The sequence below is a fragment of the Malaclemys terrapin genome, chromosome 2 (assembly GCF_027887155.1).
Source record: "Malaclemys terrapin pileata isolate rMalTer1 chromosome 2, rMalTer1.hap1, whole genome shotgun sequence".
Classification (NCBI taxonomy): domain Eukaryota; kingdom Metazoa; phylum Chordata; order Testudines; family Emydidae; genus Malaclemys; species Malaclemys terrapin.
The window spans coordinates 153,348,969-153,372,366 of NC_071506.1; the positions used below are offsets into that span (position 1 = coordinate 153,348,969).

The 23,398-nt window shown below is 42.0% G+C and overlaps 1 protein-coding gene across 1 annotated transcript in view; it reads left to right on the plus strand.

The window, feature by feature from the left end:
- ANKH (ANKH inorganic pyrophosphate transport regulator) overlaps nucleotides 1–23,398 on the plus strand; it is a 149,680-nt gene that overhangs the window by 107,397 nt on the left and 18,885 nt on the right. Inside the window, exons 8-9 of the mRNA XM_054018446.1 lie at nucleotides 2,151–2,243; nucleotides 7,744–7,839. Of these exons, the coding sequence (XP_053874421.1) occupies nucleotides 2,151–2,243; nucleotides 7,744–7,839 (189 nt within the window). The remainder of the gene's footprint in view (nucleotides 1–2,150; nucleotides 2,244–7,743; nucleotides 7,840–23,398) is intronic.

Here is a 23,398-nt window from a genome sequence, read left to right on the forward strand (position 1 = left end):
CAATCAAATCAGCTTTCAGGTATATGAGAGATTCTACTGAAAACAGATGGTAGAGTAAAAAAAAAAAGCTAGATTCTTTGCAACTAAAAGAATACCAACTTAAATACCACTGATATATCTTACCTACTGTTGGTACAAGTAACGCTAAACAGTATTGTAACAACTAAATGGTTATAAAAAATATTTTCCCCATCTTTCCAGTTTACTTTGTGTATTGGACAGCACTTTATACCGGGCAAGGGGTAAAGCTGACTGGCTAGCCACTTTCTCCCATTTATGTAGGTCTTTCTCACCACAGGGACCATTTCTAACAGCAAAATGTGATTAGATAATCATAAAAACTGGTATGGGGCGGTTAGCAGCAGAAGTGGGTTTAAAGCTATTTTAACTCATTTTTAAAAAGTTGATTAGATCTCAAATGAAGGGTATGCTTTCAGCGTTGTTAACAGTAGTTTCTGTAAAAGGACAAGAAACAGATTCTATGTTGCTTGTGCACCCAGTGGGTGTTTCCTGAATTCAAGTCATGCAGGATTAGCCCCATAAGCCCTTTCTGATTCCTCTGTTAGGAGACCAAAACACTGAGGATATGCCTACACAGGAAAGAAAAACCTGTGGCTGGCCCATATCAGCTGACTCGGGCTTGTGGGACTCGGACTGCGGGGCTGTTTTCATTGCAGTGTAGACTTCTGAGCTTGGACTGAAGCCTGAGCTCTGAGAACCTCCCACCTCAGAGTCCTACAGCCTGGGCTCCAGCCCGTGCCCAGAAGTCTACACAGCAGTGAAACAGCCTCACAGCCTGAACCCCATGAGCCCGAGTCAGCTGGCCCAGGCCAGCTGCCGGTGTCTAATTGCTGTGAAGACAAACCCTGAGAGAGCAGTAGTACAGACCAAAGAAATGTTTCTCTTCCACTAACGATCCATACCCAACTGAGTCTAAATTTAGCTGAATCGTAACAAGACAAGGAAGGCCTGATCCTGCAGACCCCATACAGTCAAACTCTTGGAGTGGGAATAGTAAAATTATCAAGTTCTCAGGCGATTCACAGAACTGACACCTACTTTGGCTCTGAGAAAGAGGAAAGTTATAGGGACAGTTTGCTAGTTTCAAGGCAGCATTAGAAGGAGCCTAAAGAGAATCTCCCTAAACTATCTTCCCATGTGAACCAAGATACATCAGTTGAGAAGGGTAGGACTGAAATGATGGACATTTTTTACTACCCCATCTTATCTGGGCCAACTGTGGCCAGAACAGTGTTGGGAAAATCTCACCAGCCTCCATAGGAAAAAAAGGCAGTTTCAATGTTTGAAAATGTTTCCTTGATATATACAGTAATTTGACTTTTTCCTCAGGAAAGACGAAAACATAAACAGCAGCACAAAGCAATCTTAAAATCTGTTGAGGTGTTAGGTTTTTTTGTATCTCATTTATGTAAATGGTACTTGCAAAAGTACCAGAGGACTTAGTTTTCTTAGATTTCAGGTAATGAGCTGGTTCTAGTGTTTAAAAACAACAATCTAGGATTATTTTTGTCTGATTTCAATTGATTAGTACAGGAGTAAGCAGAGTTTTCTGTCTCTAGGGTCCCTCTAGCCCAAAACAGTCAATCTGACATCCAAAGTGAGTCAGTCTGCAGGTTTTCAAATTACATTGTTGTAGTTCTTTTTAATTAAATCATTTTATGTTTCCACTGTTTTACTTATGTACTTATTAAAACAAAATTGTATGAAAAAAAATGAAGATAATGGAATACAATTAATAGAAAAAGCAATTTACTCTAGTGCAGTGTATGTAAGCCTCACTAGATGGAATAATTAATCAACATGGTAGAAAGAATAAAGGGAAAAAATCAACTCATTGATGAGTAAATAAACATTAAAAATCTACAATATAATCAGAGAGTACTATTGTGATGGTAACACCACACAGTTAAGTCATATATTTTCACCCAAGTTGAATTTTCCCTGAGTCTGAAATGCATCATAGAAAAACTGTTTCTGTGATTGTTTTCCTGATGTAATGATTGCCCACTTGGTTGCCTGTCTCTTGTTGCACTGAGGTCAATAGTAACTGAAAATTGGATAAAAGGTTAGTTTCTTTATGCTGTCTGAAGATTTGAAGTGTAAGTATGTTCTCTTTTCTCCTGTTGTAGGCTGTGGCAATTCTGACAGCTACATACCCTGTGGGACACATGCCGTATGGCTGGTTGACCGAAATTAGAGCCGTGTATCCTGCTTTTGACAAGGTGAGTATTTGTGTTGTATGATGGTGGTAAATACTTTGTAGTCCTGTTTCACATTCATGGTAGTTCTAGACCCAATTTTCCTTTGATTTACACCACTATAAATTAAGGATAGTCTGCAGAAAGCAGAAGAGTTAAAACAGTGTAAAAGATGTGTAAGGGAAGAAGACTCATACACTAATCTCCATATTTTCCATTTCTCCTTAAGTGTGTGTGTGTGTAAGAATGACCACACCAATGGTCTATCTAGCCCAGTATCATGTCTTCCAACAGCAGCCAGTGCCAGATGCTTCTAGCATTTGCAGGTTTAGGGACACCCAAATCATGGGATTGCATCCCTGACCATCTTAATTTTTTTAACCCAGTAATACTTTTGGCCTTTACAACATTGTGTGGCAATAAGTTCCACAGGTTGACTGTGCGTTGTTTGATGTAAACCTGTTGCCTATTAATTTCATTGGGTGTCCCCTGGTTCATGTGTTATGTGAATGGGTAAATAACACTTGCTTTCTTCATGCCATTCATGATTTTTAGACCTCTATCATATCCCCCCTTAGTTGTCTCTTTTCTAAGATGAACAGGCCCAGTCTTTTTATTCTCCCCCATATGGAAACCGTTCCATCCCCCTAATCATTTTTGTTGCCCTTCTTTGCCCCCTTTCCAATTCTAATGCATATTTTTTGAGATGGGATGACCAGAACTTCATTCAGTATTCAAGGTGTGGGTGGCCCCATGGATTTATATAGTGGCATTGTGATATTTTCTGTTTTATAATCTCTCTTTCTTAATGGTTCTTAACATTGTTCGCTTTTTTTGACTGCCACTGCACACTGAGTGGATGTTTTCAGAGAGCTACACATGATGACTCCAGATCTCTTTCTTGAGTGGTAACAGCTAATTTAGACTCCTTTATTTTGTATGTATAGTTGGGATTATTTTTTCCAATGTGTGTTTATCAACACTGAATTTCATCTGCCTTTTTTTCAGCCAGTCACCCAATTTTGTGAGATCCCTTTGTAACTCTTCAGAAGCATCTTTGAACTTAACTGTCTTGAGTAATTTTGCCACCTCAGAGTTGATCCCCTATTCCACGTGTGTGTGTGTGTGTATATATTAGCGCACACACAAGCATGGCTCAGGCCATGTTGAATTAGTTGATTGATGTATTTTTGGTCCTCTATTTTTATTTTTTGTATCTATAATGTATTATTTTAACATCTTAGATAATCCTAAACTCTGAATTAGCATTAATTGTGCCTTTCTGTAATTTCAAGAATTGGTCTTATTTCTAGTTTTAACCTTACCTCTCAGTTTCCCGGATTTGAGGTCCTTGGTGTTTTTTGTTTGTTTTGAACATAGATAACTGCCATATTTCTGAAGTTTTTAAAAACTTCAGTGGTAGCTTCAGTTTAATTTAGCAATTTCCCTAATGAAGAACATCTTCATGAAATATCCAGCAGCTGAGGAACTTAAACGAAGTTTACTTCACAGGCTAAAACAAGCAGACAGTCCATATATTATTTCTATACTATGGACTTAACCGATCAAGGTGAATGAGAATTTTCACGGGAGTTCAGCAAGTTACATAAGAACTCCAGGACTGCTCCTGGAATTGATTTGAGGAAACAAAACAGAACAAAAAGCCCCTTAGTGTTTTAGTCTGAATTACATTTTGCTCTGACTTGGCACTGGTAACAGCCTACATACCTACACCAACACTTAATTTACATGATGACAACCCTCCATTCCCCAGCTGCTTGTACACTCCTGAATTCCTTTGGTCCCAATCCAGGGTGAATAAACACTTTTGTGTGGGGGCATGTATGCACTTACACAGATGTAAGTAATCAAGCCCTATTTGGTTTCATCCACCACACTTCCATCCAATTTTTAAAATAAGCAGTCAGTCACAATTGTTAACTTTATTTATATGAGGACAAGACTCGCATGCCAACTAAAGTTCAATATATAGACTTATTCAGGGACATCCTGCTGAATAGAGACTATAATATGAAAATTGGGTAGCATCTTTGTTAGACACCTAGCGGTACTCTAGATCAGCAATACAAAACTAAACAAACTGCGGACCAGCGTGGATTAGGACAAGGGTTGTGGAGCTTGCTAACAATCAGTACCGATATCGTGAAACTCATTGTTTCCGTGTACTGCATGTGCAAGTTACAACAATGAGACGATATGGAGACTCCACATACAAGGCCAAACCCTGGTGCCACTAAACTTGATAAGAGGTTTGCTATTGACTACAGTGGGACCAGGATTTGGGCAATATCTGAACTTTCATTTTCTAAAAAAAACTTCCCCATTCAATAATTTCATTAATGACTTGAACGGTCATAGGTGGAGTGGAAAATAGGCTTATGTAGTTTGGAGGACAGGATGAGAGTCCAAAAGGACCTTGACAAATTGGAGAATTGCTCTGAAATCAACAAGATGAAATTCAGGAAAAAACAATGCAAAGTATCACACTTAGGAGGGAAAAAAAAATGCACAACTACAGAATGAGGAATAACTGCAAGAAAGAATCTGGGGTTTGTAGTGGATCAAAATTGAAAATGAGTTGTTAATGCGATACAGTTGCAAAAAAGCCAAAAATACAATTCTTGGACATATTAACATGAGTGTTGCATGTAAGGTAAGGGAGGTAATTTTCATTGTACTCGGAACTGGTGACGTCTCAGCTGGAGTACTGACCAGTTTTGAGCACCAGAACTTTAAGAAAGATGTGGACAAATTGGTGAGAATCCAGAGGAGAGCAACAAAAATATTAAAAAGTTTAGAAAGCTCAACCTATGAGGAAAGGTTAAAAAAACTGGGCATGTTTAGTTTTGAGAAGAGAAGACTGATAACAGGCTTCAAATATGTTAACGGATGCTGTAGAGAGAAGAGTGATCAATTGTTTCCATGTCCACCTAGGGTAGGACAAGAAGTAATGGGCTTAATCTGCAGCAAAGGAGATTTAGGTTATATATTAAGAAAAACTTTCTAACTATAAGGGTAGTCAAGTTCTGGAATAGGTTACCAAGGGAAATTGTGGAATCCCCATCACATAAGAACGGACATACTGGGTCAGACCAAGGGTCCATCTAGCCCAGTATCCTGTCTTCCGACAGTGGCCAATGCCAGCTGCCCCAGAGGGAATGAACAGAACAGGTAATCATTAAGTGATCCATTCACTGTCTCCCATTCCCAGCTTCTAGCAAACAGAGTTTAGGGACACCATCCCTGCTCATCCTGGCTAATAGCCATTGATGGATTTATCCTCCATGTATTTATCTAGTTCTTCTTTGAACCCTGTTATAGTCTTGGCCTTCACAACATTCTCTGGCAAAGAGTTCCACAGGTTGACTGGGTCACTGGAGGTTTTAAGAAGAAGTTAGACAAACACCTGTCAGAGATGGTTTAAATTCACTTGGTCCTGTCTCAGTATGGGGTGCTGGAGTAGATTACCTCTCAAAATATCTTCCAGCCCTACATTTTTATGATTCTATAACTTTACTTTATTTGATAACATTGAGAGTCAACAGTTCAAGTAGAAGCTAGTATGATTTGTCACAGCCAGCAGGTGGTATCCAAAAGAACAAGTTCATGTGGGGAAGGAGTTAGGATAGGAATCAAACAGGTATGATCTAATTGCGAAGTAAATCTAGGGTTGAGATTATACCTTTTGAAGAGCAAGGTGGCATGACACAGGCTGGGTATAGAGGAACCATTATTTAAAAAAAAAAAAAAATCTGTTCTCTGGCTGTGAATGCTTCAGCTATTGTTCTTGTTTTTTTTTTTGGGTGTTGTGTAATACACACACAGTGTCTTCAGAGGGTCAAGAAAAATAATTGTTTTATCCCTGTTCATATTCATGCATCTGTTGGAAGCTATTGTTTCTTAAGACTGACCTGGGGGGAAATCCCTTCCTGGCCCCACATGTGGTGATCAGTTAGATCTTGAGCGTTTGAGCAAGAATCAACCACTTGAGAGAGAATGGTCAGTGCCACCTCAGACTCCTGGCCCTCCCTGTCCAACTCCCATCTCCAGCTGTGGCCATCTCTGACACTTCAGAGGAAGCATACATTGGGGGTAGGGAAGAAGGAATCCCTTCCTGATCCTTCCAGGTGGCCAGCTAAAATCCCAAAGCATGAGCTTTTAGGAACATGAGATGTAAACTGGAAGTGAGCCCCAGCCCTGAACTCTGCCCCCTACCATCAAAAACAAACCCATCATTTGGTTTCACTCATTCATTTGCCCAGCTCTCTCTCAAAACTAATCCGGCGTTGGGGGGCAAACAGCTTCTATTGGGAGGCTGTTCCAGAGCCTTACCCTTTTGATGGTTAGAAGTGGTTTTGTACAAATTGCCAATTTGTATGTGGGCATCAAAGTGCAACTTGAGCATCCCAATGCAGAATGGGGTTCCGTAAGTTAAGTAATAACTTGTGAAAGTTTTGAGTCTGAGTTTTGTACAAAAGCTCCTGAAATAGTCAGTGTGCTTTTAATCTGTCCCACATTCATGTCTGACACTCCCCTGGATGGGTTTGCACAAGTTCCGACTTCTCAGATTAGGTTTAGCAAGCTGTCCACACCAGGTGACTGCCAGTTTGATATTCTTCTGCTTGAACTACATCAAGGCTGAGTAAATATTGTACTACATGAGAGATCTTATCACTTCTGGTACCTATCCATGTATCTTAAACAACCAAGTAATCACACCAATAGATGACTCTGCAGCCATTGTTCTAGGAGTACCCTGCTTCTGGGTTTCTGTGCTCCCCTATCACAGCTCATTTATGTAATTTATCATAAGGATGCGTTCCCAGGCAGTAGTATAAAACCTTTAGCTTCATTTGTTGGTTTTAGGTGCTTTGGGGAATGAATGGGTTTTTTTTTTTTTTTTTTTTAAGCACACCTGCCACTGTGATGTGAGTGCAGAATCCATGTTCAGGATGGAAGATCTAGCAGTTCTAATTATGTACAGTTCATCAGACTTAATTAGCAGCACCAGGTGTTCCAAGATCTTTGTTTATATTCGTCACTCCCTGGCTAATTGGATCTGTATTGAGACAGGGGAGGTTGCGTTGCTATGTATATGCTGTGCCACTCTGTGTTGATGCGGGAACAGGGGGGAAAGGGAAGATAACATTTTTCCTGGCTATGATAGTGTCCTTCAAGCTTTAAGCAAAGATAGCCAACACCACACCAGTATCCTTAGAAAGAATCATTAAAACTTTTAAACAGGCATTACCACTTAGCAGACTGAGGCAATTAGTAAACTCTGTGAGAGACCAGTTGAACAACAATTGTCAGTTCACATGGAAAGATATTCTGTGGCTTGTGCAAGTGTCCTGTTTGGAAGCTAAATAATAATAATAATAAAAAAAAAGTAAGAACTATGCACACAGACAGTGAGATCCCCCTTATAACCCTGGTGCTGTCAGCTCCACAGCAGTCTGGAGCCATGTTAATGCTTGTTATCTCTTTCTCTCTCTCACCCTAGAATAACCCCAGCAATAAACTGGTGAACACCAGCAGCACAGTCACAGCAACGCATATCAAGAAATTCACTTTTGTCTGCATGGCTCTCTCGTTAACGGTAAGAAGTCACTTGTCAACTCTTTTTAGTTTCAATCTGAAGCAAAAAATTACTGCACATGTGTGAAGCTGCAAACACCAAATTCAGATTAGCAGAATCTCATCAACATATGGTGCCTACCCATGTATCTTAAACAGCCAAGTAGTCATGCCAATAGATGACTCTGCAGCCATTGTTCTAGGAGTGCCCGGCTTCTGGGTTTCTGTGCTCCCTCGCTTTGGCTATGAAGCTTAAGGCAGTTTCATCTTCTAAAATAGCCGGTGTGGAAGAAGCAGTGGGGCAGAGGGGTTCTGCTTCTTGATTTGCTCAAAACAAATAAGAGAAGAGTAGCACAAAGTGGGTAACCTACATGCCTTATATATTGCAACGGAAAGGTTTTGTTTTATTTCTTGTTGTTTTATTGGCACCGCTATAGCACTCACCAATTTTTGTTTTAAAATAAGTCTGCAGGGATAGGGAAAGGACAAGGGTGCTGCATTTCTTCCAGAGAACAATAATTAGATGCTCATTCACCCAGGCTGGAGTGTGAAACAACAGCTGAGCCCCTGCACCCATAGTTTAGCTTGAATAAGACTGAGGACCAAATTCTGGAATCTCTGGTAGACGTTCTCTATGAGATGATGTGAGCTCCCCATGGCAAGGTAACTCAGTTACCCTAATTAATATACTTAGTTACTTTATCTTGGATGTTCAAAAAAAGATGAGCTTCCCTGGTTCAACATTTACTACTTAAACCCTGCATATTGGAAAAGATTTTTGCGGAGTATGGAGGCTCAAAGTGTATTTCTTTGTTTTACTTTTCCCTTATTGAGCTGCATTTCCATTCAAGTTCTGCTTTAAGCTTTGTTACTTGTTGTCTTACTTAACAGTGGGCACTTTTTAAAAACGCAACAACTTTCAATTTTTACAATATCACAGGATTTTTTTTATCTGATTTGTGGATGCAATTGATTTGTGCCCAAAATAATCAAGTTGTTTCATTGTCAGAATCCTACTATTGAAGGCTGCTGGTTGTTGTGCACACTAAGAACTGCACAACTGCATCTGCAAAACTACAAATAGAGACTGTTTCTCAAAATTTAGCAGTAAGGTGCATGGACAGTGATGATATAGTAATAAAAATGTTACCAGTCAGCCGTCTCTCTCTCTCTCTGCATATTCATCTGTGCTAGCATGAATTTGCGGTTTGTGAATGTAGCAGAATGCTGAATCACTGAAGATATGCACTCTTTGGAGTCAGCAGCTGTTGCCTGGACGATCCTTGTTTATTACTGCTCACTGTTGAATTTAAAGTGGAAAAATAATCACATGAGAGAGGGGATTTGAGTTTCAGGGTTTTGGTTTGTGTTACATCATGCCTTTCCATGGAGCAAATACTGATAGTAACATCACAGGCCTGCAACTTGTCCCTCACCCCTCCTTCTTCCCCCTCCCAAACCCAAGTTAAATCAACTAGAAATGTCTCCAAATCTTGTCTTGGGGTTGGGCTGTGGCAGCTGAGCCTGTTCCAGACAAAGCTTTGCTTGATGAGTCTCTTAGTTTCCATTCTACAGGAGACAAGCTATTTTCTGAACCCACATCATCCCAGAAATGGCCAGCGTACCAATGCGCACAACATATCTTTTGTAAGACCATTCTTTCTGCACCAAGGGTCTGTTTAGAAGCAATTCTAACAAGCAGTTGTGGAAAAGTGTTACATTTCTATGACTTTTTTTTTTCCTTCATCATATTTTGAGGACAATTCTCTTCCCTCATTTTGAAGAGGAAACTGGACCCCCAGCCAAAAGAGTAACACAGCCTTTGACATAGACTTCAGTATCAAAGCAAGTGGTGAAGAGGATGGTCATAGTAAATACAACTACTATTTTGGCATACGATGAAAGAAGTGTTTATACTAATGCTCAGCATACTCTTGAGCTTGTGCTAGTGACAACCATGCATGGACACAGTTGTTGCTAGCAGGTTTGAAATACAAGCACACTCCCTGATGAGCACAGAAAGCCATGCTGTGCAACGTCCACGCTAGCTTAACAGTGTTACAGAAAACCTATAGGGTTTCTCTCACTTCTGTCTCTCACAATTTAGGTCCAGTGCTGTTAGAGTCTCTAAGTTATACTCCAAACAACTTGTTAGTGATGACAGGCTTTTGGCTTTGCTTGATTGGCCACAGGTTGGCTGCTTTCTGGATCTCTGGTGTTGTGTCCCCTTTATTACTCAGGGCTTTCTCTAGATCTTCTTGCTCTAACTTCTCCCAAGTCCAAGGTGACTGTCTCTCCTGCAACATGGGCCCAGCAGAGAGCTAGACCCTCCTGCAGCCTGCCAGAGTGCTCTGACTCACTGGAGTCACTTTTCAGAAAGCCTTTTCCTCCTCCCAGATTGCAGCACTTGTATTTCAACACTCAAGGCTTCATATAAACTGATTATTTTCTTAACCCTCTTAGGCATTTTTCAGCTTACAGAGGTTCTGATAAATCCTGAGCTTCTCGCATTACCAGCACCACCCTGCGCAGAACTATTTTTAATCTTCTGTTTAGGCTTTTCTTTTATAGCTTTCCAGACTATTTTTACATGCTTGAACCTATCTCCCTCTACTCAATTGGCACCATTTTTTCATAAGCTCATAGTAGGAAACCCATCTGTCTAGAAGTACCCAGAACAGTCCATTTCCATGGCTTTTCTTGACTATTTTTATTTGTGCAGCATTACCTAGGATCATTCACCAATAAATCCAGCCAAAAAGTAGAACCATTAGTAGAGTGCATTTCCTAGTTAGTTCCTCTTGTCTGCCATACTATTTGCTGGGAAAGTCTGTCTATCCAGGGCTAAAGTATAGAAAGCCAGCTTATAAGCCTGATTCAATTCAGGGGCTTGATCCTGCAAACATGTGCACATAGGACTTTAGTGGGACTTAACTTTCTTCATGTTATTTACATAGTATTTAAGTATATTTATATTTATTTAAGTAGTTGTAGGGTTGAACTCCAAATTTGCATCTGCTGCAGCCAATTCAAACAGCTACAGTAGCTGTTCCTTTATCTGAGGAAGAGCTGTTTCCATCACCATTAGTAACTGCTCTGTTCTCCTGGACCAGCCCTACTGCAATATATTGAGTCTAATGGGATCACTGTCCGTGGGGGCTCAGCATGTTAGCAGGTCTCCTTAGTGTCCAAACATAGAGGAGGAGGGGATATAGTTCAGGAAAAGAGGTTCCAAACAGAATGCCCTGGGGTATCCCCCGCTCCAGTTATGGGGGACTGTGTGTTACTACCACCACCACTGGACACACAGTCCCCATCACTGGAGTGGGGGATTCTCCACGGCATTCTGTTTGGAACCTCTTTTCTTACCGGATTAGGGGGAGAGATAACTCAGTGGTTTGAGCATTGGCCTTCTAAACCCAGGGTTGTGAGTTCAATCCTTGAGGGGGCCACCTAGGGATCTGGGGCAAAATCAGTACTTGGTCCTGCTAGTGAAGGCAGGGGGCTGGACTCGATGACCTTTCAGGGTCCCTTCCAGCTCTATGAGATAGGTATATCTCCATATATATATTTAACTGTTGAGAATAGCCCACTTCCACCTTAATTGAACTGGCTTGTTAGCACTGACCCCACACTTGGTAAGGCAACTCCATCTTTTCATATGCTGTGTATTTATACCTGCCTCTGTATTTTCCACTCCATGCATCTGATGAAGTGGGTTTTAGCCCAGGAAAGCTTATGCCCAAATACATTTGTTAGTCTCTAAGGTGCCACAAGGACTCCTCGTTGTTAGGACTCCTTGTTATCCAACATCAGAATGCCTCTCAGTGGCTTAGCTGCACTAAAAAAATCTTTAATCTAATTGTTTCCCTGCCTGCCCCCCCATCCCCATGATATTTAAATATCTGAGTTTCAATGGCCTCTCATACACACAAGCTCTAAAAATAGGACTATTGGGAGGGAGCTGCAGCTGGCTCTTAATCAGAGGTCTCATTAATCTGATTAATCAGACAAGCTCTCTTATTTATGGTAAATCCTACAGCTGTTTCTTATCTATTTCTGTTCTTCACAGCCTTTAAATGAAACTGCTCGTCAAAGGAAACCTTCCAGTGAAACTCATGTAAATGCCCAGACACCTTCCACCAAACAATATTATTAATTGCAGTTTCACTACACAAGTAGGTTTAACAAATCTCCAGCAAAATGCTCTGCCTCGGAGTGAAACAGTGTTGACATGACCAAAGGACTGGCTTACTATACTGATCTGTCAACTGTCAGATTAACAGTTGACAAGAAGGGGACTCTTCGTTGTTTTTGCTGATACACTAAATGGCTACCACTCTTAAAGGAGTTTTAAATAATTCAAGCTCCATTTTGAGAATGTGCTTATGTCACGTTTTCCTTTTTTTTTTTTTTTTTTTTTTGCTATAAGTAGTCATAAGGCACTTTGGGCACAGATGTTATTGCACAGAGTATGGCTGTTGTTCCTCACACAACTTCTGTTGATGGCATTGGGTACTCCTTGGTCTGCAGCTCCCCATGTCTTTCAGTCCTAGGCCTCTTGAGGAGAGACTGCCAATTGTGAGGGGAGTGTAGGGCTAGACCACCACGCTCATTTTCCACTTATAACCTAAGCACAATTTGGACTCCCAAGGGTGAGGCCTGATGTATTCATTCCACAGAGTCCTTGTTTTAGGAAAGATCTGTTTCAGCATCCTATTGTAATACAGGAGTTATAACCAAGAATTTTTCAAAGTACTAAAATGTTGTATTTCTTCTTTGTAAAGCTTCCCCCTCCTCCCTTTTAGAGTAGCACACAAGAACTCTATCCCTCACCCTTATTCTATGCTTGGAAAACTTGGCACTACCCTTGTAATGAGCCAGCTATTAAAATGGCATGAGTAAACTGATATTAAACGAGAGCTTTTCTCAGAACAGCAGCGGCTTCTCTAGGGTCAGATTTCTCTGAGGTAGCCCGAGATGCAGTAATAAGGCCAAATCCCTTGTTCTGCTTTTTTTGCATCATATCCCCATTTCCTAAGGGAGCTCTTTCCTAACTAACATAGGCTTTTATTGTGTTATTGATACAAAGAAAGGAACAGAGCCTGCAGCCTAAGTTACTAAATATGATCTGTTGGCATCTGAAGTCCATGACTAACCGTGTTTAGTCATCTGCGTCTTAGCCCTCAGGCTTTCCAGTTTGGTGGTGTTTTCTTTTGGTGCATCACTATTTGAATTAAATGGCCAGAGGATTTGTTTTAGAAGGCAGAACCTAATTGACTGCATCTGTTGCTGCCCTTCACGTAACATCTTCGGGGCCCCAACTCTGCCCCCAGGTACATATGTTCCAGTGTATGCAAGTCAGTGAGTTTGCATGCTGTAACTGACAGCAGAACTGAACCCTCTGTGCTTACGTTAGAAGAAGTAAGGGATAGCGAAAAAGTCTACAATTGGGCCAGTCCAGTGCTCTGGTGGCAGCACAACATGCTACTACATGCAAGATCCAGGTTGAAAGGTGAGCTTTTTCCCTTCCTCAGCAAGGATCTGGGATCACGGTCATTCAAGAGACTGCCTCAGGCCTAGAGCCAAGTCCAGCCTTACTTGACTGGAGAACAGTTGCTGCTACCAGAGCACAAAGCGCGATGATTAGAGAGCAACAGAGGGTCCTGTGGCACCTTTAAGACTAACAGAAGTCTTAAAGGTGCCACAGGACCCTCTGTTGCTTTTTACAGATTGACTAACACGGCTACCCCTCGGATGGGTGATGAGAGAGTAATAAAAGGAATCTCAAACCCCAAACTGTCTTTCATTAAAACTATCCCTGTTTTCTTACTAGGTGGGCTGCAAACAGTGTAAACAGCAGCAGTTACTGAATAGTTTGATTCAGTTCAGATACTCCTGCAAACTTAGTAACGTCAGCTCAGACGGACTGCGTGCATTTAAGGATACATTTCCAAACTGTGAAGTGGGATGCTCGACTCCCATTAAAGCAGATTTGAGCAATTCGAACAATCTGAACACTAACCCTTAAGAAGAGATCCTGATTTCAGGTGCTCAGTTGCACCATGTGTCACCACAGTTCTCTTCCACTTAGTGATAGAAGCTTGTTTTACGACACTTCAGGGTTGCACAGTGTGCACCTCGCTGGGTTAATCTGGCTCCCACTGAGAGAGAATGGATGCCAGGAGCACTGTGCAGTCCACATGGCTTTAAACTCTGTTTTGTTAGAAACGGCTTAAGCTGCAGAAAAGACCAGCGTTGTCCTAGAAGTTAATTCAGTCTTGCTTTGCATTTTCCTCCTCTCCAATGGGCACATTCCATGGCTAGTATCAGAGTAAAAATAGGGGTTCTCTTGATAAGTGAGCTGGTGTGTAAGAGGATAATTTAGCTGCAAGCAGTCTCTATATTATAATTAATTGGTAGTTCTTGTATAAGAAACAAAACTCTCGTGTTCAGGATTGCCCCTTGATTTTCATTCATTTCTGTACCTTGGCAAGATTTAAGGGCTGAGTAGACAAGATGGGCAATTCAAGATGTGCACTAACTTGTGAGTATGTTTCACTTGATGCTATTTCAGGTTTGCTCTTACATGCTATAGGCATATCCGTAAAAATCTTAAATCAGTTTTACTTTGTGGTAAAACTGCCCCTAACTTTAAGATGAACTAAAAGGTTAACACGTGTGACAAACAGAATGAACCACCATTTTACAGTCCAGCTTGTTCATTGTATCTGCTGAAGATATTGTTATCTGGCACAAAAGCTTATAATGAAAGTTCCAAAAATGCTCTGTAAAAAGTTTTTTTTTTTTTTTAATTATTATTCATTGTTGGTTACAGTAACTTTAAGCACATGAGAAAAGATATCCCCCTAACAACATTTCCAGCCAACTACCCCTCTCTACATTAATAAGTAGATGCAGTCAATTAACTCCACATTAATAAGTTGTTGTTTTTTTGTCAATGAATTTCCTTGTTTTATTTAATGTTTTTATAGGGGTTAGCATTTTAGGAGTGAGGCAGCATATCACATAGGTTTCACCGCTACTGTGGCTAGTTAAAAGGGAAGGATGCTATTGGATTCCTAAGTGATCCTCCCCACTCCTATATACTTCGGAGAGCGGAATTGTAGCAGGGCAGGACAATTTTATATAAAGCAGTGATAACATTCTCTGGCTAGTAACTTCTGTCTGGACAGTATCACTGTGTGACCTTTTCACAGACTTTGCTATTTACGTGTGACAGTCAGTTAGTTCTAATATTAAAGCCTTGTCTTCACTACCCCTCCCCCCCCAAAAAGTGTTAAATCCTTAAGGTTAAATCCTAGTGAAGGTAAGGCAGCTTGTAGTTTTCACTATGATTTTACCTTGAGTCAGCTAACTTGAGTTACGAACACACTTTTTTTTGGTGAAGACAAGGCTTTAGCAGATACTCAAGGATTGTCTACATGGCCATGTAGTTCAGACTACGGGGTTGATTAATTGCAGCATTCACTAACGCGCTGCACTGTAACTGCCCTTGTGGGTGCTGCTAACACAAATTAAAAGATACCTAAGTTCGCATTAACTTAGTCCTGTTTGAAGAGGACTAAGTTAATATGAACCAGGGTACCTTTTCGTAGACTGAATTACTGAAGAAAAGTCTTCAGTCTCACAGAATGAGAGGAACTGTGGCTTTTGTGCTCTGTAGTGTCTTTCTGTAGAGCACACCCAAGCTCTTTGAAGACCTTTATTTATCTTCATAGCACCTAGTAAGCCAGGCAAATATTGTCTGTGTTGTGCACATGTGTCTCAGTTTATCCCGAGAGTGTAAATGATTGGCTCTGGGTCACACAAGTTACTGGCAGATATGGGCTTCTCTCACTCCCGTGACTGAAAATAGAAGACATTTATTACAAAAATAAATATATTTTTTTACTTCAATGGTGCCTTTGAGCTAGGAATTGCAAAGTGCATTACAGACATTAACTGTTTAATTCATCCATTAACTCCTTAAGAAGTAAGGGATATCAATAGGGAGGACTTTACCAGCTATTGAAATGCAGCCACCGGCAAAGGGAACTCAATAGCCATTGTGCACATCTCCAGGTATTTTAGACCAGATTGATTTTGTTTATACTGGTATAAATCCAAGCCTAGAATTGGGACACATCCATACTAAAAGCATATAGGGGGTTCTTTTCAAAGTATGTTTCCTTTGAAATATTGCTATGTAGATCCAATAGCTATAACTGGATGACAGCTTTACAGCCCAACATCTCACTACAGTAGGTGAGCCTCTGCTTCATGTCAACTCAAGCTCCCACTTAAATAGCATTACTTCACCAGCTGTTCAACTTATCATGGGTTCCCACACACTGCAGTATTCCTGTTCCAGTGTTCTCTTTGCTCAGTCCAAAGCTATCACTTGCTTACTCACTCCAGAGACATTTAATTTACAGTTGATCTGAGCAAATACTGCTGTCAAGTGACCAATCCTGCAACATTCACCTACCTATTATTGGGCACTGAAGGCTGTTCAATTCCCATATACCCATCTTTTGTCCAATTTGTGGTCAGGAATTTAGGAAAAATACCATAGCAACACTCATGCCAGCCTAACCGTTAGCCTACTTGCTCAGATTTAGATAGTCAGTGGAGCTATAGGTTCATGGCTGATACTTCCAGATGTTTAGACAAACATACATCTTCCATCAAATCTGGCAAGAGTAGGGGGAGTTCTTTAAAACTCTGTAGTAAGATATTTTGCTGTCTTGCTATGCATGATTTTACCCCCCTCCCCCAACACTGAGATTATATTTATTGTGTAGTGAAGAACCCTGAGGCACCCTTGAATTCATTCACAAAATACTTATCATATGTAAGACAGCAAGAGAAGTCTCATAGAGTGGAAGATCATAAGAGCAGTCTTAGGGTACATCTACACTACAGCGGGGAGTCGATTTAAGATACGCAAATTCAGCTACGTGAATAGCGTAGCTGAATTCGACGTATTGCAGCCGACTTACCCCGTTGTGAGGACGGCGGCAAAATCGACTTCTGCCGCTTTTTGTCGGCGGCACTTACTACCACCTCTGCTGGTGGAGTTAGAGCGCCGATTCGGGGATCGATTGTCGCGTCCCGACGGGACGCGATAAATCGATCCCCGAGAGGTCGATTTCTACCCGCCGATTCAGGCGGGTAGTATAGACCAGACCTAAGAGAGCAGCTAGTTTCTCTTTGGCAGCTCTGAAGCTGGTCTCCTGCACAGCTGTCTCTAGTGTCAACCCCATCATTTAAATTAGTTGCAACAGGGTACCATGTTTTGCTGTTTCTCAGTTGGATGGTGTCTAAGAACAGATTCACACAGCGACTGTTGTTTAGCATTAGTGTGCATTTATATATTGAGTAAAACATCTAACTGTTCAAAGCACTGTGCAGCTTATAAGGTATATGTCTGTGGAAACCATACATCAAGGTGTCATATTTCAAGACTGAGGGACAGCAGATTCCAGTCAGAACCTGACAGCAAACCAAATTATGCCCTCAGCTACCCCCGAGCAACTCGACTGAAGCCACTGGGGAAGCACAGGGGTAACTAAGGCTAGAATTTGACCCATAGTTAGAATAATTGTTCTTTAATTAAAAATACCATATCATCATTTTCCCGCTAAAGAGAATAAGCACAGCTCCCACCGTCCTGTGTCTTGAAGTCAGCATTAGCATATATCAGCTGTCAAAGAAATCCAAGAATAGTAATAACAATAGCTCCTACTTCAACACATTCCAATGAGGGGAGTGAATTGGTTGCTGGGCATATAGCTGATCAGGTTGTGGACATACTGACCCAGACTCAAGGTAGAGAGTGACTTGCAGGTCCTCACAGGCCCAACAGAGTCAGAGGAACAAGAGCTCCAAGGGGAGTCCTGGCCCTCAGCCTATTTCACTTCCCCACTGGCTGGGACAAGCTTCTGCCTTCTCCCCAGGGCCAGCACTGGCTTTTTTGCCGCCCAAGCAAAAAAAAAAAACCTGTGGTGCAGCCGTAGCGGCAAAGCAGAAAAAAAAAAAAAAACAACAATCTGCGGCGCGGCTGGAGCCCGGGTGCAGGGGGACTCCCTGCACTGCAGACGTGCCCTGGCTAGCGGGGGAGAGGGAGGGAGCGGGGGGAGAGAGTGAAGGGGGGCGGCCAGGGCTTCAGCGAGGCGCTTGCCATGTGGCCCCAACCGCCGCGCCGCCGACCGGAAGGGGGGAAGCTGTTCTAGACTTGTTTTTAACAAATAGGGAGGAACTCGTTGAGAATGTGAAAGTAGAAGGCAGCCTGGGTGAAAGTGATCATGAAATCATAGAGTTTGCAATTCTAAGGAAGGGTAGAAGGGAGAACAGCAAAATAGAGACAATGGATTTCAGGAAGGCAGATTTTGGGAAGCTCAGAGAGCTGATGGGTAAGGTCCCATGGGAATCAAGACTGAGGGGAAAAACAACTGAGGAGAGTTGGCAGTTTTTCAAAGGGACGCTATTAAGGGCCCAAAAGCAAGCTATTCCGCTGGTTAGGAAAGATAGAAAATGTGGCAAAAGACCACCTTGGCTTAACCACGAGATCTTGCACGATCTAAAAAATAAAAAGGAGTCATATAAAAAATGGAAACTAGGACAGATTACAAAGGATGAATATAGGCAAACAACACAGGAATGCAGGGGCAAGATTAGAAAGGCAAAGGCACAAAATGAGCTCAAACTAGCTACGGGAATAAAAGGAAACAAGAAGACTTTTTATCAATACATTAGAAGCAAGAGGAAGACCAAAGACAGGGTAGGCCCACTGCTTAGTGAAGAGGGAGAAACAGTAACAGGAAACTTGGAAATGGCAGAGATGCTTAATGACTTCTTTGTTTCGGTCTTCACCGAGAAGTCTGAAGGAATGCCTAACATAGTGAATGCTAATGGGAAGGGGGTAGGTTTAGCGGATAAAATAAAAAAAGAACAAGTTAAAAATCACTTAGAAAAGTTAGATGCCTGCAAGTCACCCGGGCCTGATGAAATGCATCCTAGAATACTCAAGGAGCTAATAGAGGAGGTATCTGAGCCTCTAGCTATTATCTTTGGAAAGTCATGGGAGACGGGAGAGATTCCAGAAGACTGGAAAAGGGCAAATATAGTGCCCATCTATAAAAAGGGAAATAAAAACAACCCAGGTAACTACAGACCAGTTAGTTTAACTTCTGTGCCAGGGAAGATAATGGAGCAAGTAATTAAGGAAATCATCTGCAAACACTTGGAAGGTGGTAAGGTGATAGGGAACAGCCAGCATGGATTTGTGAAGAACAAATCATGTCAAACCAATCTGATAGCTTTCTTTGATAGGATAACGAGCCTTGTGGATAAGGGTGAAGCGGTGGATGTGGTATACCTAGACTTTAGTAAGGCATTTGATACGGTCTCGCATGATATTCTTATCGATAAACTAGGCAAATACAAATTAGATGGGGCTACTATAAGGTGGGTGCATAACTGGCTGGATAACCGTACTCAGAGAGTTGTTATTAATGGTTCCCAATCCTGCTGGAAAGGCGTAACGAGTGGGGTTCCGCAGGGGTCTGTTTTGGGACCGGCTCTGTTCAATATCTTCATCAACGACTTAGATATTGGCATAGAAAGTACGCTTATTAAGTTTGCGGATGATACCAAACTGGGAGGGATTGCAACTACTTTGGAGGACAGGGTCATAATTCAAAATGATCTGGACAAATTGGAGAAATGGGCTGAGGTAAACAGGATGAAGTTTAACAAAGACAAATGCAAAGTGCTCCACTTAGGAAGGAAAAATCAATTTCACACATACAGAATGGGAAAAGACTGTCTAGGAAGGAGTACGGCAGAAAGGGATCTAGGGGTTATAGTGGACCACAAGCTAAATATGAGTCAACAGTGTGATGCTGTTGCAAAAAAAGCAAACATGATTCTGGGATGCATTAACAGGTGTGTTGTGAGCAAGACACGAGAAGTCCTTCTTCCGCTCTACTCTGCTCTGGTTAGGCCTCAGCTGGAGTATTGTGTCCAGTTCTGGGCGCCGCATTTTAAAAAAGATGTGGAGAAATTGGAAAGGGTCCAAAGAAGAGCAACAAGAATGATTAAAGGTCTTGAGAACATGACCTATGAAGGAAGGCTGAAAGAACTGGGTTTGTTTAGTTTGGAAAAGAGAAGACTGAGAGGGGACATGATAGCAGTTTTCAGGTATCTAATAGGGTGTCATAAGGAGGAGGGAGAGAACTTGTTCACCTTAGCCTCTAAGGATAGAACCAGAAACAATGGGTTTAAACTGCAGCAAGGGAGGTCTAGGTTGGACATTAGGAAAAAGTTCCTAACTGTCAGGGTGGTTAAACACTGGAACAAATTGCCTAGGGAGGTTGTGGAATCTCCGTCTCTGGAGATATTTAAGAGTAGGTTAGATAAATGTCTATCAGGGATGGTCTAGACAGTATTTGGTCCTGCCATGCGGGCAGGGGACTGGACTCGATGACCTCTCGAGGTCCCTTCCAGTCCTATAATCTATGAATCTATGAATCTATGAATAAGGGCTCCGCGCCACTCAGGTTAGCGGGGATGGAAGGACGCGGGCTGCCCTGCCAGGCTTGCTGCAGACCTGGCACCGGCTGAGGCAGACGGAGTGCGCAGCCTGCTCCCAGCAGGGCGCTCACCTCCTCCGCACTGCCGCCCCCTAAGGGCGGCCGGATCGGCGAACAAAACAAAAAACAAAAAAACCCCAAAAAAGCAGCCGTGCCACCCTAGGATTGGGCGGAATGCCACCCAGTAGAATCTGCCGCCCCAAGCACGAGCTTGCTCGGCTGGTGCCTGGAGCCGGCCCTGCTTCTCCCTAGCAGTTCCAATGCACCTGGGTACCACCAAGGGGAGAACTGAGAGAGCTAGAGTTTCCCTTCCCTTAATACTAGCATCACATCTTCCCATGGAGTCCAGAAGTGGTCACTTAATCACTGCAGCCATGCTATGTTTGAGAGAGAGGGACCAGCACCTCAGTTGAAGCAAGAACAAGCCTAGGGTTAAATTGGTAGAGAGGTTTTAAAAAATCAAGGACAGCATTTTCAGAAGTGGCTGGTGAGTTGCTGCCTCAATTTTTTGGCACCCTACTTAAAGAGACTGAATTTACATTGAGTGCTGAACACCCACCCTCTAAAATTACAGCCTTTTAAAGGTGACTCAAGTTGGCCACCCAAAAATCATTACTTTCACTTTCAGGTGAAGATTTGTACTCCTGTGGGCAGCAGAGGGGAAATTAAATGTAGTAGATACTGAAGGGATAGCGAAGAGTAGGGGGAGGGTTATACAAAAGTTCTTTGAGCCACGGTGACAAATTCCTAAGCAAAGCAATTAAAGACAAAGATAAACAAGTATTAAGATAGAAATTCTTACACCGAGGATGGTGATGTTCTGGAATACTGTGTGAAGAGCAGTGATTGTGTTAGTTGGTTTAATGGGGACAGCCTCCTTACAAGTCACGGGGGGGCCTAACTTTTTAATACCTCAACATTTTCATGGCATGTGATTTGCTGGGAATGTGTGGAATGACTTCACTAACCACACGCATCTAGGAGACAGGTCATCAAGTGTGGCGTCTAATAGATCTTATCAGACTATAAAGATGGCAAGCCGCATTTAGTTTCTGTAATTCATATATCAGATGGCATGACTCATTGGGTGCAGAACATTAAGCACATATGGTTTGGTATTTTTACATCACCTGCTGGCATTCCAGGTACTTTGTATTCTTCGTACAAGAAGGGCTGGAATGCATTGTACAGTCTGATTTAACGTTCATTGAAGTAGGATAAATAGGTTAACAATACTATAAAAATTAACAGGAAACATTACGGCATACTTTGTGCAGGAATATTGCTTCATAATAGTTAGATTAGCCATCTCTGTGTTTCTGCTAATCCTTAATATTCTCAGATAATATACAGAATGGATAAATCTTGAAAAATCAAATTCTAAATACAGAAGCAGAGAGGTTTAAATGGCAACAGTGTCACTGACATTCTGAGATGTTTGTTTAATAAAAGTGACCTGGGAGATGAGCCAGATTTGCAACATTATGGTTCCAGCCTGTTTTTTTCAACAACTGAGCTAGGGCACTGATGAAGGATTAATTGAAAGTAAACTCCTTTAAATGGATTACACTCATGCAATTTGAACAAGCTTTTTTATGATTTTTATTTATTTTATTGTTTTAAGAGAAAAGCCTGGAGTTTGACTAAAAGGAGTGTGATTTCTGGTGTATGTTTAGAAATGCGCACATAGTTGTTTTGATTATGCACTGTTCAGAGTAGAGGAATAATTGAAATGCCCTTCTTCAGAAGGTCACTGAACATAACAAGGTTTTTTTTTAAATATCACTATCTAGCCCCATTATCACTTCTACACCACCGTTCTACCACAGCACGATTCCTCTTCTTTATAATCTGTTTTCCAGTGCTTCAAACAGTCTAGTTTTATTAGTTTCAAGCAATGTTTCTTCCTTAGCTAACCTTGGGACGCTCCGTTTCAGAGTAGCAGCCGTGTTAGTCTGTATCCGCAAAAAGAACAGGAGTACTTGTGGCAGCTTAGAGACTAACAAATTTATTAGAGCATAAGCTTTCGTGGACTACAGCCCACTTCTTCGGACGCATACTGTAGGTTTCACCTTTACAAAGTTAGCCATGATATTCAGTACGTTTTCCTTTCTTCTTACTTGAAAAGAATTACACCTCCTTGTACCACCTTAAACAGTTTACCTCTCCCCAGGAAGTGCTGAAGATCTTCAAAATCAGAGTAACCACATGTGTTTCAGTCAGGAGTAGGCAATACTTACTTCCTGTGTCTACTTTGTCTGCTCCTAGCACCAAGTAGGTGTAGTCTGGCTGAGTTAGAAACTGGGTGACAAGAACAATGCAATACTGTTAACTCCTAAGGATCCAAATACTTTGTTGGGTCTCTGTACTGCTGCTATCCAGTTGGGCTGCATTGCAAAAATATTTTCCCACCTGTTTAAAGAAGCAAAATGAAGGGAGGTGTGCATGGGATAAGCTGTGTTGCCAATACTTAGTGACATCCAGTGAGAGACTTAGAGCATCAAACGGTCAAACCTCAACTGCATACACCAGGGATGGCCAACCTGAGCCTGAGAAGGAGCCAGAATTTACCAATGTACATTGGCAAAGAGCCACAGTAATACACCAGCAACCCGCCATCAGCTTTCCCCCCCGACCCCTGCTCCCAGCACCTCCCACCCACTGGCAGCCCCTCCGATCAGCACCTCCCCCCTCCCTCCCCGCACCTCCCAATCAGCTGTTTCGTGGTGTGCAGGATGCTCTGGATGTGGGGAGGAACAAGGGCACGGCAGGCTCGGGAGGGTGCGGGAAGGGGTGGAGTGGGGCAGGCCCGGTGGCAGAGCCAGGGGTTGAGCCACGAGCACTACCTGGCACATTGGAAAGTTGCCACATGTGGCTCCGGAGCCACAGGTTGGCTACCCCTGGCATACACGGTGAATTGATTCATTTCACTTTGTGAAGAAATTTTACATATTCCCTTTACCTTTCATTTTTTTCCTTTAA